We start from the raw sequence: 14,485 nt of genomic DNA, 5'->3' as shown, positions 1-14,485 counted from the left end.
ACTGCTGTGGGCTGGGGTCAGGCCCAGGTCTCTGCATGGCGTCCCTGGGTCTTGGGACCCTGGTTATGGGAGGTGTGGGGACCACATCTGAAAGCAGGCTGCCAGGGCAGGGACAACAAAGCCCATTAAACCTGGCCAAACAGCCCACACCCCATTTTTGGGCCACAGCCAGTCAGCCAGGCACCTGGCCCAGACCTTCCCTTCTGTCCCTGGTCACCTGCCACTTGCCGTGGATAGGGCTGCTCTGTGTGCTGGTTGGGATACTGCTCTGTGTTGCTGAGCGCTAGAACCCCTGCTCCCTCGGACCCTCACTCCTTCTCTCCCTTAGTCTGCCTGTCAGGGCTCACCTGAGGGCACTGCCCTGAGCTGTGACTGCTTTTCCCAACCCCAGGACCCCTGTGGTCCCCATCACTAACCCATCAAGCCGCAAGTCCTGCACTCCACCCTGGCCCTGGGGGCATCCCATTGTGTTTGAACACCCTGGCCCCAAAGATCAGGCCCCTGCGCCTCCCTGAACACAGTCCCACAAGTTCCCCAGCTCCTTCCGAGTGTGTGAACACACACCTGCACCCTCCTCACCAGGCAGTCCCAGTGGACCGGCACTGCTCTGGGAGCTCTGAAGCCTGATTTAGAGCTTCTTGGCCACTGGGGACCCAGGACATGGCTCTCTCTGGGCCCCTGTCCCTCCTTAGTTTGTACCCCAGCACAAATGCCCTGGGCTCATAACGGAGTTCTGGCTGGCAGGGGTGAAAGGATCTAGCCCTCCAACTTCTGCAGTAACCTGCCCATAATGACAGATTCACAGGAAGTTGTTTAAAAAAACAAAAACAAAAACAAACAAAGTTTGCATGCAGCCTTCCTCATTTCCCCCAATGAACACTACAGAAAGAAAGCTGACGGTGCAATGCAGAGCTTCTTCAATGTCAGTTTACCTGTGCTCGCGTGTGTGTGTGTGTGTGTGTGTGCGTGTGCGCGCACACGCCTGTGCAGATGTGTGCTACCGTCACAATCAAGATGCAGAACTGTTCTGTCGCCCAAGCTCTCCCTTTTTTCAGCCGCACCTCACCCCCAACCCCAGGCGCCGTAGCCACTGGTCTGCTTTCAGTCTCTGGATTCATCCAGGTTGGTGTGTGGTTTGGCAGCTTGTTCTTTTCTGTGGCTGACTAGTGCTCCATGGTGCGGATGGACCACAGTTTATTTAACCATTTCATCTGCTGAAGGACATCTGGGTTGTTTCCATTTTGGGGCTATTATGAATAAAGCTGCTATGAATGTTCATATACATAGTAAATTATGTATATTTTACATTCCTTCCAACAATGTATGAGTGATTCCATTTCTCCACATCCTTGCCAACATGTTATGTGGCCACTATTATTTTATTTTAGCCATCCCGATGGACGTGTAATAGTCTCTTATTGTGGTGTTAATTTGCATTTTCTCAGTGACTGCTGATATTGAACCTATTTTTATGTGCTTATTTGCCATCTGCCTATACTCTTCAATGAAATGTCTGTTCATGTGTTTTGCCCATTTTCTAATTAGATTGTTTGGTGTTTACTGTTGAGTTTTGAGAGAACTTTATATAGTCTCCATTCAAGGCCTTTGTCGGGTATGTGGTTTGCAGCTATTTTCTCCTGGTTTGTAGCCCCCTTTTTTTCAAGTATATAATACAGTTGACTCTTGAACAATGAGGGGTTGGGGGGCTGACCCCCACCCTGTGGAGTCGAAAATCTGCATATAATGTTTTTTAATCCTCACGAGGAGTGAGGATATTTTTCCCATTGATTTTTAGAGAGTGGAAGGGAGGGAGAAGGGGGGGAGGAGAGAGAAACATCAATGTGACAGAGACACATCAACTGATTGCCTCCCACACAAGCCTCAGGTCGGGGCACGATCGGACCTGCAACTAGGTACGTGCCCTTGACCAGGAATCGAACCCGCAACCTTCTGGTGCATAGGCCGACACTCTAACCACTGAGCAACACTGGCCAGGGCTGCATATAATTTTTGATTCTCCCAAAACTTAACTACTAATAGCCTACTGTTGACCAGAAGCCTTACTGGTAACATAAATAGTCGATTAACACATATTTTGTATGTTATATGGATTATATTTGTTATTCTTACAATAAAGTAAGCTAGAGGGAATAAAATGTTATTAAGAACATCATAAGGAAGAGAAAATACATTTAAAGTATTTATTGAAAACATTCATCTATAATTTCAAAGCCATGTTTAGACCCATGTTGTTCAAGGGTCAACTGTATAATATTATTAACTATAATCACTGTGGTGTAATTAGACCCCTAGGACTTACTCATCTTATGACTGAAAGTTTGTACCCTTTGACCAACATCTCCTCTTTCCCCCTGACTCCCTAGGCCCCGGTAACCACCATTCTAATCTGTTTCTACAAGTTCGGCACTTTTAAATTCCAAGTATAAGTGAGATCATATAGTATTTGCCTTTCTCTGACTTATTTCACTCAGGATAATACCCTCTAGGTCCATCTATGTTGTTGCAAATGGCAGGACGTCTGTCTTTTTCATGGCTGAATAATATTCTGTTATATATATATATATATACACACACACACACACATATATATAATATGTTTATATACACATATATACACACATATTTGTGTATTACATATACACATATACCTATATAATATACATGTTATGTGTGTATAATATGCACACACGTGTAAAATCTTTATGCATTTATCTGTTGATGGACAGTTAGGTTGTCTCGGGTGCTGGCTGTTGTGAGTAATGAGCAAGGGAGCGCAGATAGCTCTCAGAGGCAGTGATTTCATTTCCTAAAGATATGTAACCTAGAGGTGGGCTTGCTGGATTAAACGAGAGTTCTATTTATTTATCATGTTTTAGGAGCCTCCCCGTTTTCCTCAGCGCTGCCCGATTTACACTGTCCCCGGCAGTGCACAGGGTTTCCCTTTGTCTGCGGCATCGCCGAGGCGCCGTAGGTCTCTTTGAGCACGGCCGTTCTAAGAGGTGCAAGATGATAGCTTTTGTGGTTTTCATTTGCATTTCCTTGCTGATTAGCACTTTTTCATGTACCTGTTGGTCATTTGCATGTTTCCTTTGGAAAAACGTCTACTCAGTTCTTCTGCTCATTTTTAAATCAGACTGTTTTGTGGGTTGTTTTTTATGTTTGTTTGTTTGCTTGTTTTGCTATTGAGTTATATAAGTTCTTTACGTATTTTTGGATATTAACCCTTTATCAAATACATGGTTTCCAAATGTTTTTTCCCAATCTGTAGGTTGCCATTTCATTTTATTGATGGTTTCCTTTGCTATGCAGAAGCTTTTTAATTTGATGTAGTCCCACTTGTTTTGTTTTGTTTTTGTTTTTTTGCCTTTGCTTTTGGTATCAAACCCAAAAAATCATTGCCAAAACTGATGTCAAAGGGCTTAGTCCCATATTTTCTTCTAGGAGTTTTATGGTTTCAGGTCTTATAGTCAAATCTTTCATCTATTTTGAGTTGATGTTTGTGTGTGGTGTAAGATATGGGTCTAGTTTCATTCTTCTGCATGTGTCTGTCCAGTTTTCCCAACATCATTTATCAAAGAGATTGTCTTTTCCCCACTGTACTGTATATTCTTGGCTCCTTTGTTGTAAAGTAATAGCCTATATATGCATGAGTTTATTTCTGGGCTCTATTCTATTCCACTTGTCTGTGTACCTGCTTTTGTGCCATGACTGTACTGTTTTGATTACTGTAGCTTTGTGATACAGTTTGAAGTCAGGAAATGTGATGTCTCCAGCTTTGTTTATCTTTCTTAAGATTGCATTGGCTATTTGGGGTATTTTATTGTTCCATACAAATATTTTAGAATTGTTTTTTCTGTTTTTGTGAAAAATAACATCGGAGCTTTTTTTTAGTATATCTTTATTGATTTCGGAGAGAGGAAGGGAGAGGGGAAAAAGAGTTGAAACATCAATGATGAGAGAGTCATTGATCGGCTGCCTCCTGCAAGCCCCCGACTGGGGTTCAAGCCTGAAACCTAGGCATGTGCCCTGACGGGGAATCGAACGTGATCTCCTGGGTCCCAGGTGGACGCTCAACCGCTGAGCCACACCTGGCCGGGCCATTGGAGCTTTGATAGTGATGCAATGAATCTGTAGATCGCCTTAGGTAGCATTGACATTTTAACAATAGGAATCCTTCTAATCCCTGAGTAGGGAAAATCTTTCCATTTATTTCTGTCTTCTTCAATTGTTTTCATCAGTGGCTATTAAATTTCAGCACACAGATGTTTCACTTCCTTGGTTAGATTTCTTTCTAGGTATCTATTCCTTTTTGACGCAGTTGTAAATGGGATAGTTTCCTTAATTTCTCTTTCTGACAGCTCATTGCTAATGTATAGACACACAGTGACTTTTGTACATTGATTTTGTCTCCTGCAACTTTACTAAGGTCATTTCTGTAGCTTTTCTTCCGTCCTTTTCACAGGCAAAAGCTTTTCATTTCGACGAGGTCTAATTTATCATTTTTTCTTCTATGGATCTTGCTTTTAACGTCCAGTCTAAAGACTCTTCGCCTTGTTCTGCGTCTCAAAGATTTTCTCCTATCTTTTTTCCCTAAAAGTTTGACCGTTTTACATTTGAATCTGTGATCTGTTTTGAGTTAATTTTTGAGTAAGGGGTGAAGTTTAGGGTGAAGTTGAGTCTTTGACCCATGGATGTCCCCAGAAAGATTTCACAGAGGAGAAAACAGTCTCTCAGAGAATAATCTCACCCAGGATCGCAGAGTAAAGGGTTGGAGAGCTGGACTCAAACCTGGCTGTGTGCTTTTCTTCTGCTCCAAACTGTGACACTGACGTCTGGACTGGCTCCCAAGGATGAGCCAGGCCTGGCCGGGGAGTGGGGAGCATCTTGATTAGCCCTCAGGGTGGTATTTCCAGTGGCCAGCTTGGTACAGGGTCATTCAATCAGTAAACAAACACTAGCCTGCCAAACAGAGCCTGCCATGCATTTGCTTGAGCTGGGCACTGCTAGGCCCCAGGCTCCCCTGGGCCCATGGTCATAAACTATAGGGAGGCAGGTTTTAGAAGTTCCCTCCGCTGCTCACAGGGAGGGTGGGTTAGAGGGGCAAGGTGGTGCAGCGATGAGGTGGTGCAGTTCCCCTGGTCACCAAGCCCAGTGGCCGGACTTGGCATTGGCTGCAGGGAGGCAGGACTTGGGGGAAAGGAGAGGAGCAACTCCCAGGCTTCTTATGTGGGCCCTTGGCTGGATGCAGGTGCTGATGCAAACGTGGAGCCCCGTGGGGCAGCTCCTACATCCCCAGAAGCCCGTGCTCTGGCAAACCCGGAGCCCCTGCCCAGGTCCCTGGCCCTCACTGTCTGGGGACTGTTCCCTCCTGAGTTGGCACATTCAGGGGACTGTGCTTAAGTGGTGACACCTCTGTTGCTGTCATAAAGGAGGGGTTGTTCTTTCTTGAAGTTCAGCATAAACATTTGGGTTGGTGAACTGAGCCAGCTGTGCTCAGAGGCTGTGCCCATGCCCGGAGCCTGGAGTAGGCTGAGTACATTCAGTCAGAATCTCCTGACTCAGGCTTTCTGAGCTATTATGTGGCTGTGACTCCTCATCTGTCCCTCCCAGGAGGGCTGGGTCCTCAGGCACCAGACAGCCAGTCCAGGAGGGGCCCATCACCTACCCTCTGAATGCTGGACACGAGTGGCCCCAGAGTCCTGCCATGGGGCCCTGGGCTATGTCCCTTGGTCTGACTGTTCCAGGAAAGTTATGCTCTCTCTGTGCCTGAGTTCTCCCATCTGCACAACCGGTGGGGGTGCACGTGTTGGGTGGGGAAGCTGGATGAAACACTGCCTGACCTCCTTCGCGGGGCTTTCTGGGACCCTTTCTCTCGTCCTTTCATCCTGTGCCTTTCCTCCTTCCTCTCTCTCATATTCACTCGTTCATTCATGCACAAATGCTCACAGAATATCTCTTCTGGGCCCAGCCCTGAATTAGGTGATACCTGGGACTGGGAAATGACTCAGTCCCATTGTCAATCCTTGGGGAGCTCCCGGTCTGGTAGGGAAGGTAAAATATACTAGCAAACAATTGTGATTCAACCCTGGAGCCCTTAGGAGGAAGCTACTGTGCCCTGGGGGCGAGTGGGGTGGGCGTCAGGGAAGCCTCTGAGGACCAGCTCTTTGCAGTGGGCCGTGAAGCAGGAGATAAACAAGGGTAGGGGTGGAGACCCAGAGGAGACGTCTGCAAGAGCTTGGAGGAGTCTAAGTGCTGGGTGTGTGTGAGAAAATACAAACAGGTCAGGGTGGCTGGTGCATGGGCACCGATGGGAGGACCTGGGACCAAGGGCTCGAAAGCTGTGGAAAGGATCTTTCCCTGGGAAGCCATGGGCTCCAGGGCTGGGGGCTGGGGAGGGGGAGGGGTTCCTGAGAAGTAAGCGATACGAGCAAAGCTGGGATTTTGAAAGGATGGAGAGGAGGGGAGGGCGGCAGTGAGGAGCTGGTATTATGGAGAGGAGATGGAGCCAGGGTGGTCCAGAGTGAACTGGGCAGGGCGTTGGGAAGAGAAGCCATGGGGCTGGAGGCTGGGGGCTGGGGGAGGAGGGAGGGGGGGAGGGAGGGAGCATGGGGGACTATCACTGGGACAGGAGGGGGAAGGGGATGAATCTGATTGGACACACTGAGTGGGAGGTGCCTGAGAGACAGCAGGGAGCAGGTACCCAGCCTGGCCTGGCCTGGGATGTAGGGTCATGGGGTAGGGATGACTGCTCCAGCTCTTCTGACCTAGAGGAAGGGATCTGAGACACCCCTGCCCCTGAGGCTGGGCATCTATAGAGGGGCCTTTCAGTAGGGGCATTTGGACGAGGTAGTGCTTAACGCAGGAGTGCCCTGTCTGCACAGGGAGCACAAGGCCTGGGAACAGTGATGCCTGCGGTATGGGAACTGTACCCACCTACTCACTCAGCCCCGAGCAGGCTTCCGTGGCCCAGAAGCTCCATTCCCATCCCTCCTGGTCACCACGGGTCAGCTTCTGCTCTCAGCTCTCCTGTGATGGCCATTTCCCTCCTCTGTTCCACATTCCATGGGCCTCCACTGAAAATCCCAGAGGAATGGAGCCAAAGGGGTTTTAAAAAGTGTTTCCTGGAGGAACACGTGAACATGGGGTTGGTGCTACTTGTCACACTGTGCTTGTGAGCCAGGCAGAGCTGGACGCCCCCATGGCATCAGAGCCAGAGCGAGGCTCCCAGGGGACTCCCTGCTCTGGCGGCTTGCTGGGAAGCCTGAATTTAGGTCCAGTGCAGGTCTGGGCTGAGGCCAGACACCCACTAACTCCTTCATTCACTCACCAGGTGAGCTGTGTGGCTGTCCCAGCTGCTGGGGAGACAGCCACAGCGGGCCCGAGTCCTCAACCTTACTGGACTCCCCGCCACGGGAGAGGGAAGAAACAAACATGCCCAAGTCATCCAGGGCGAAGAAGAGCCGTGGGAGAGGAGGTGGCAGGAGAGCAGGGGGGATTTCAGCACAGCAGCCATGCTGGGAAGGCCTGGGAGAGCCACCCGGCCAGAGGGGCCGAGAGGCCTGAGCTGGGAGGGAGGCCGGTGGAGACAGGGCAGGGAGGCCAGCTGCTGGCACCTGGCCAGAGGGGAGCAAGGGAGGAGAGGAGCCCTGAGGGCCGGGGCTAGGCAGCCACCGGAGAAAGCGGGGCAGGAGTGATGGGCGCCCCCACCCCTCGTGCAGTGAGAGCCCTCCATCTGTCTGAAGGGGCAGTGTGACGGGTGTGGAACCCAGGCACCTCTCTCACACAGATGACGTGGGCTGCGTGACGCCGGCCGAGTGCCTGCGGGCCTGCGGGGCCGAGATTGGCTGCTCCAACATTGCCTACCCCAAGCTGGTCATGGAACTGATGCCCATCGGTGAGGCTCTGGGGGGCCTGGGGGGACCAATGAGGGGCTGTGGGGGCCCTTCTGGATCCACTGTGATGCTGTGTGACCTCCAGGTGGGAAGAGAGGAAGGTAATGGTAGAAAACAGACACCTGGCGCTCACCGCACGCCAGGCACTGCTCCAAGGGCATCCATGCGAGTAGCCTGCGTCCTTCCCTCAGGACCCCCACGTGCCATTGTTATCCCCATTTTAGAGATGGGGGAACTAAGGCCCAGAGAAGTTGAGTGACATGGTCAAGGTCGCATGGCAAGTGAGCTGCAAAGCTGGGACCTGAGCCTGGCTACTCTGCCTGCAGTGCTCGTCCTCTCAACCCGTGTTGTCTGTCCCGAGAAAGGGTACCAACCGCTGTTACAAACTCTTCCTCTCCTTTAAGGCTGTGAGGTAGAGTTATTAGCTGCATCTTACAGATACGGAAACTGAGGCACAGGGTGAGGAGTGCTCATCCAAGGCTACAGAGTGGCTGAGGCACAAACCCAGTCTGTCCCCAAGGCCACTGCTTACTCTGCCGGGACCGGGAGCCCCAGCCTCCCCGACACTCTGTGGGCCAGCGGGGACTCTAGGGGCCAGGTTTTGGCTTTTTCCATGTTTCTCATGTCAGCTTGGTCCTGCCAGTGTGATGCTGGGTTATGAGGTCCCAGTCACAGGAAAGGTGCAACAAAGCAACAGCAAGGGTGTGGGAGGTTCCACCTAAGCAAAGGGATGAGACAGCTTTCTGACACCGGCGTCGTTTCTGCATTCTCAGACCCTGGAGTCTGCACCTCCCTCCCTCGGCCTCCCTGGAAGCTACTGGCCTGCCCGCTCTTCCTCCCGCCCAGGGAGCCCGGGCCCAGGGGATGTGAGTGCACAGAGCTGGGATCAGATCTTGGCTCTGCCACTTGTTGGCTGAGATATGTGGGGCATGTCATTTCCCTGCTCAGAGCTTCAGTGTCCTCATTTGTAAATTGGAGATAATGACACATACCCACCCCTCAGCGTTGTGGCTGGGATTAACCACAGTAATTCGGGGAAACTGCCTGGTGCAGGCCTTGGCTGCAGTGAGGGTTTCCACCTTTGGGCCTTGCCTTCTCCTTCTGTTAAGGGGACCTCCTAACCCCCCAGCACTGACACCCAACTGTTATTGCGCCACAACCCCTGTCTAGGTCTTGATCTCCTGCCTGAAAAGTGGGCGGAAAATATGCCCTGAGTTAACTCCCCTCTCTGAGCAAGAAAAAGAGGGCGGAGAAATGTTTTCTGAACTCACTTTCCTTCGAGCCCCATCCCAGTCAGCCTGACACACGAACAGCGAGGACCCTGGGTGCCTGGACATCACGCAGCTGGTTAGGTGCAGAACCCGTGCCAGGCAACAAATGTACCTGTAAGGCTGAGCCCTCTGGAAGGGGCCCTGTCAGATTTATCCTAGGGCAGGGGTGGAGGGCAGACAGGGAAACTGTGGGCATGGCAGTGCGGGTGGGAGGGTGTTTAGATACTTGAAGGAAAAGCACAAGACCCAGCACGAGGAGGTGACCAGCCCGAAGCCACCGAGCCCTGAGTCTTCCCCCTCCCAGCCCCTCTCGGGCCCAAGACTCCTGGAAGGCTTTGCACTGCAGTGCCTCGCCCACCTCAAGGGGGACCCCCCACTCGTCTTCAGCCAATCAGCAGGTGGATATTTCTATTCCCCATGGGGAGCTGCATCTCGTCTTCCACAGAGCCAAGAAAGGGAACCCCCTGTGCCTGCTAGGGCCTGCCACACATAGGAAGGCCCAAAGGCTGCCCACGGCGCCCTGCCCGGGGTGTGACCTCCAAGCCGAGGGTCCCACCCCAGGCCTTCCTCATTCCCCCCACTCCCCAGAGTTCTGCCTCTGGCCTGCTGCGGTCCCTGGGCACCTGTCTTCCCCTCTCTGAACATTCACTTTCTCATCCGGCAAATGGGTGAATAATCCTCATCAGATGAAGCCCTGGGTGGGACGGTGCTTTGTCAGCTATGGGGCTCTGTAGAAAGGAAGGCTGATGACAGCACCAGCGACAATGGAGAAGTCACGGTGTGACCATCTTTACCAGCAAGCCACAGGCTCAAGAAGCATTCAGAGGTCCTCACAGCTTGTCCTTGGTCTCTCCAGCCTCCTGACTTTGGGTCTCTCTCCCACCACCTCAAACACCTGGCCCCGTGCTGGCAGGGACTTGTGGGTGGCACTCAGCCACGAGGTGCTGAGATGGGCCTCGCACAGAGGACACAGGCAGGAGGGGTACGGGGTGGGGGCAGTGTTGGGGCGCGGGCCAGGCAGGGGCCCAGCAGTGTCTCTGACCTGCAGGTCTGCGGGGCCTGATGGTCGCAGTGATGATGGCTGCTCTCATGTCCTCGCTGACCTCCATCTTCAACAGCAGCAGCACCCTCTTCACCATGGACATCTGGAGGCGGCTGCGGCCTCGTGTTGGCGAGCGGGAGCTGCTGCTGGTGGGACGGTATGTTGGGTGGGTGCTGGCACCAGGCAGGGCTGAGAAGTGGGCTTCCCCACCCGCATGACCAGCCCGTGAGGCCCCACCAGTTGTGGGCTTTAAGGGATGAATAGGAGTTTGTCAGTTGGAGAAAGGAGGGTGCCAGTAAGGAGAGAAGAGGCCAGAATATTTTGTCCATCCCACCTCCCACACTGCTCTCCAGGCCACCCTTCACAGTCCTCCCCTCATCCTGGATGCATCCCCTGCCCTGAGCCACATCTCTGAAGGAAGGCGCCCTCCCCCAACCATCCCAGAGATCTTTCTTTCTTCCCCAGACCTGAGCCCCTAGCACTGCTGCTGATTCCCACTGCTCCAGAGGCCCCAAGCCAAAGCTGTCCCTCTGGCCCCTGTGCCCCTGGCCCAACTGAGCTTCTACCTTTCTCCTAGCCCTTTGTCCCCTCATTACCTCGATGACTCACCCCAAGGGTCCCCTCATCAGCCCTCCCTGATACCGTTGACAGGGAATGAGCCCCTCTCCCCTCAACGCCTCCTACAGGGGACTATTGCTAGATTCTGTCACAGAACACGTGGCCCCTTAATAGGTCCAACTTGTCTCCCCGTGCCCTTCCCCATGGGGGCAGCGGGGGCTGTGTCTGGCCCAGCCCTCCGTCCCCATGCTTGGCCAGTACTGGGAGTCCTTTGGCGTTAACTCAGCATGGATGAGGAGCTGGCCCCCAAGTGTGCATATGTCTAACTGTTTCCCCCTCTCCTGGGTACCCCTTCCTGCCTCCCACTGAGCCTCCCACTCTGCAGGTTGAGGGCCCAGCCTTCTGGTGCTTAGCTTGGCTGACAGTGCAACCTCTGTCCAGGAGCCCATGGCGCGCATGGCGCCCATGGCAGGGTGGGGTCTCCCCGGGAGCTGCAGGCAGTTGTTCCGGTGATGCAAAGCAGCCAGCTTCTGTACAAGGGCCCTGTTGGGACATGCCTGGCAGCAGGCAGGTGTGAGCTCATCTGCAGGCTCAGAGCCTCCAAAACAGGAGCCTCTCCCTCCTGCCTCCAGGATGCTTCAGTGTCAGCGCTCCTGCCCTGACCACCTCTCCCCTCTGCCACGTGGTTCCCTGCCCGCCTCGGCTCTGTCCTGGAGCCCACCCCAACTGACAATCTTCTCTCTAAGCCTTTCCATGCTTGGCCGTCCCGTTGCCCAGTGCGTGCCTCAGCCCCCTGGCTTGGGACACTGGTAGCCTCGGTGTCTGCCTGGTGGCCCTCATGTCCCCCCCTGCTAATTTCCAGCCTCCTCAAAAGCAGCCTTCTCTCCTGCTCCCCTCTGAAGCCAAAGTCATGAACCAGTCTCCCCTCTGTGCCAGCTCACCCCCAGCCACGGTGCCCTTGACCCTCATTCCCACCTCTTCTACCCAGTCAAGCCCCACCCTACCCCTCCTCAGGCCCTGCCAGCCTCCTCCTGGCACAAGGCTGTGTGGGGCAGATTGCTCACCCTCTCCAGGTCCCAGTTTTCTCACTGCCAGTTTGGTCGAGTGGAAAGGGCCCATTGCCAGGGTTCAGCTCTACCAACACTTCCAACCTCCTCTTGCCGAAAACAACACTGGTCGAGCTGTGCTCCCTGGGCCAGGTGGGGTATTGGATCTTTGGAGCCTTAATTCAAGGAGCTACGGGACTTACAAAGGGGCTGCAGAGCTCTCCCAGAAACCTGGACAGGGACCGCAGGGGCGTGCTGGTGACCCCTCTCACCGGGTTGGGATGGTGGCCAGAGGAGGTGTCACAGGCCTGGGGGCAGTGACAAGTCTACCTCTAGGGCCCTGACCTTTGCCAGCCCCAGGCCCCTCTCCATCCTTTGCCTCCCCTGCTACCCTGTCTTCCCCTCTCTTATTCACAAATAGTGCCCGAGGCCTTCCTTGTACCCTGCCTGGATGGGGCCAGTATGAGAATCCAGAGAGATCTTAGAACTGCCCACCCCACCTCAGGCCCAGGGGCTCCCTACAACTACAGCTACAGCCCAGGCACACAGAGGGGCAGTCATCTTGTCAGCAGTGGGGGGGGGGGCTTCCTAGAGGAGGAAGGTCTTCAGCTGGGCCTTGGAAGGTGGGGGTGGGGGGTGCTGGGGAGGAGTTGAGAAGAGCATTCTACGCAGAAGGAAAAGCCTCTGGGTTGGGTCCTTCTGGCAGCTGGGTGGTGGCTGAATCAGAAGAAACCCTGGCCCTGGACACCCAAAGGGGGCAGATTCGATTCCTGGTCAGGATACATACCCAGGTTGCATTTGATCCCCAGTCAGTCTCTCTCTCTCTCTCTCTCTCTCTCTCTCTCTCTCTCTCTCTCTCTCTCCCCCTTCCTCTCAATAAACAAAGTAATAAAAAAGAAGAAACCCTAGAGGGCAGGGAGGGCAGGGCCCCACTCCAGGCTGGACAGAGGCTGGGCCTGGGGTTGGACTTCAGGAGCCTGTGAGGGGCCGGTGGGACGTGTTCATGGAGCCTGCCAGTGCCTTTGCAGAGGGTAGTGCCTGTGCCTGCCAGGCTTAGGGTTAATCAGCCTTAATCAAGGCGGCGCCTCCTTCCTCCACCCTCTGCCTGAGGCCTAGAAAGGAAAACAGGGAGGCAGGGAGGCAGGACCCACCTCAGCTACACACATAGCCTCGTTCACCCATGTTGTTCAGGGTTCCAGTGAGTCTCATCTACCACCCACTTTAGGGATGAGGGGCACCCAACTGACACAGGGGCAAAGGGTGCTCAGCCAGGGAGGAGTAGATGCAACACCTAGCCCAGCCTCCATCCCTTTAGCTGAGTCGCACACTCCTTCAAGGCCCAGGGCTCCCTCCTTCTGGAAGCCCTCCTGGCTTGATGCTTCCTCTGGGCTCCCTGGGCCCAGCCCTGAGCACAGAGTGACAGGCTCATCTGCTTTCTTTGCTCAACTGAGCGTTGGGCAGTGAGCAGGGCCCACATTGCCGAGCCTGGGCTCCTGCACAGCCCTCCACGCGCTCCTGTTGAGTGGTTTGTTGAATGAACAAGTGAAGCCTCTGCTGTGGAGGTGCCCTCGCCTAGAGGGAGGCAGGCAAGAGTGGATGCAGGGTGGGCAGCGGGAGGGGCTCATTTCCACTGGTGGAGGTCTCACGGAAGGGCTTGGAGTGGGCGGGACTGGCCATGTCCCTGGAGGAGGCTGGAGCTGAGGCAGCGGGCACAGATGGAGAGCAAGCATTAGTGCGCAGGGGTGGGCAGGGTAAAGGAAGGGTCCCGTGACAAGCACACCTGCTGTCTGCCCACAGGCTGGTCATCGTCGTGCTCATCGGTGTGAGCGTGGCCTGGATCCCTGTCCTGCAGGGCTCCAACAGTGGGCAGCTCTTCATCTACATGCAGTCAGTGACCAGCTCCCTGGCGCCCCCGGTGACTGCCGTCTTCATCCTGGGCATCTTCTGGCGGCGTGCCAACGAGCAGGTGGGGTAGGGAGGGGAGCTGGGGCGAAGATGGGACACGGGGGCCGAGTCCCTCAGTCCCCTCCTGGGGACAGGCTGCCGCCTGTGTGTGGCTGGGAGAACCGTGGCCTTCCTCCAGTGGCCCCAGCTGCCCTGCCTCCTCCCCAGGGGGCCTTCTGGGGCCTGATGGTGGGGCTGGCGGTGGGCGCCACAAGGCTGGTCCTGGAATTCCTCTACCCGGCCCTGCCCTGCGGGGCCGTGGACACTCGGCCTGCCATCCTGGGCAGCATCCACTACCTGCACTTCGCCGTTGCCCTCTTTGCACTCAGCGGAGCTGTGGTGGTGGCCGGAAGCCTGCTGACGCCCCCGCCCTCCGCGGCTCAGGTAAGCCTGCCCTGACCCCGAGCACTGACCCTTACCAATTTCTGACTCAGGTCCCATTCCGACCCCTAACTCTCTCTGACTCAAGAATATTCTAACTCTTGACCTCTAACCCTGTCTGGCCCTGGCCTCTGGCTCTTTTTGAACTCAACTGCCCTCTTTCATCACTGACCCCTGGTCCTGTTTGGATCCACCCCCCACCCCTCTCCCCCATCCTGCCACCCCCCCATCCCTATGTATTCCCTGCAGATCCAAAACCTTACCTGGTGGACTCTAGCAAAGGACCTGCCCCCAGGAGCCAAAACAGGTATGCATGTGATCCTAGGCACT

At 54.3% G+C, this 14,485-nt stretch overlaps 1 protein-coding gene across 7 annotated transcripts in view; it reads left to right on the top strand.

Moving 5' to 3' along the window:
* Positions 1-14,485, top strand: part of SLC5A10 (solute carrier family 5 member 10) — a 66,538-nt gene that overhangs the window by 51,609 nt on the left and 444 nt on the right. Inside the window, exons 10-15 of one of the 7 annotated variants that reach the window (XM_081162915.1) lie at positions 7,808-7,915; positions 8,687-8,779; positions 10,233-10,383; positions 13,628-13,796; positions 13,943-14,158; positions 14,405-14,462. In XM_081162915.1, coding sequence (XP_081019041.1) covers positions 7,808-7,915; positions 8,687-8,779; positions 10,233-10,383; positions 13,628-13,796; positions 13,943-14,158; positions 14,405-14,462 — 795 coding nt within the window. The remainder of the gene's footprint in view (positions 1-7,807; positions 7,916-8,686; positions 8,780-10,232; positions 10,384-13,627; positions 13,797-13,942; positions 14,159-14,404; positions 14,463-14,485) is intronic. The other 6 variants (XM_081162916.1, XM_081162920.1, XM_081162917.1 and 3 more) reach the window with 6 other exon arrangements.

This window comes from Miniopterus schreibersii, assembly GCF_964146895.1.
Source record: "Miniopterus schreibersii genome assembly, chromosome: 16".
Lineage (NCBI taxonomy): Eukaryota > Metazoa > Chordata > Mammalia > Chiroptera > Miniopteridae > Miniopterus > Miniopterus schreibersii.
This window is presented reverse-complemented; position numbering and strand designations above follow the sequence as displayed.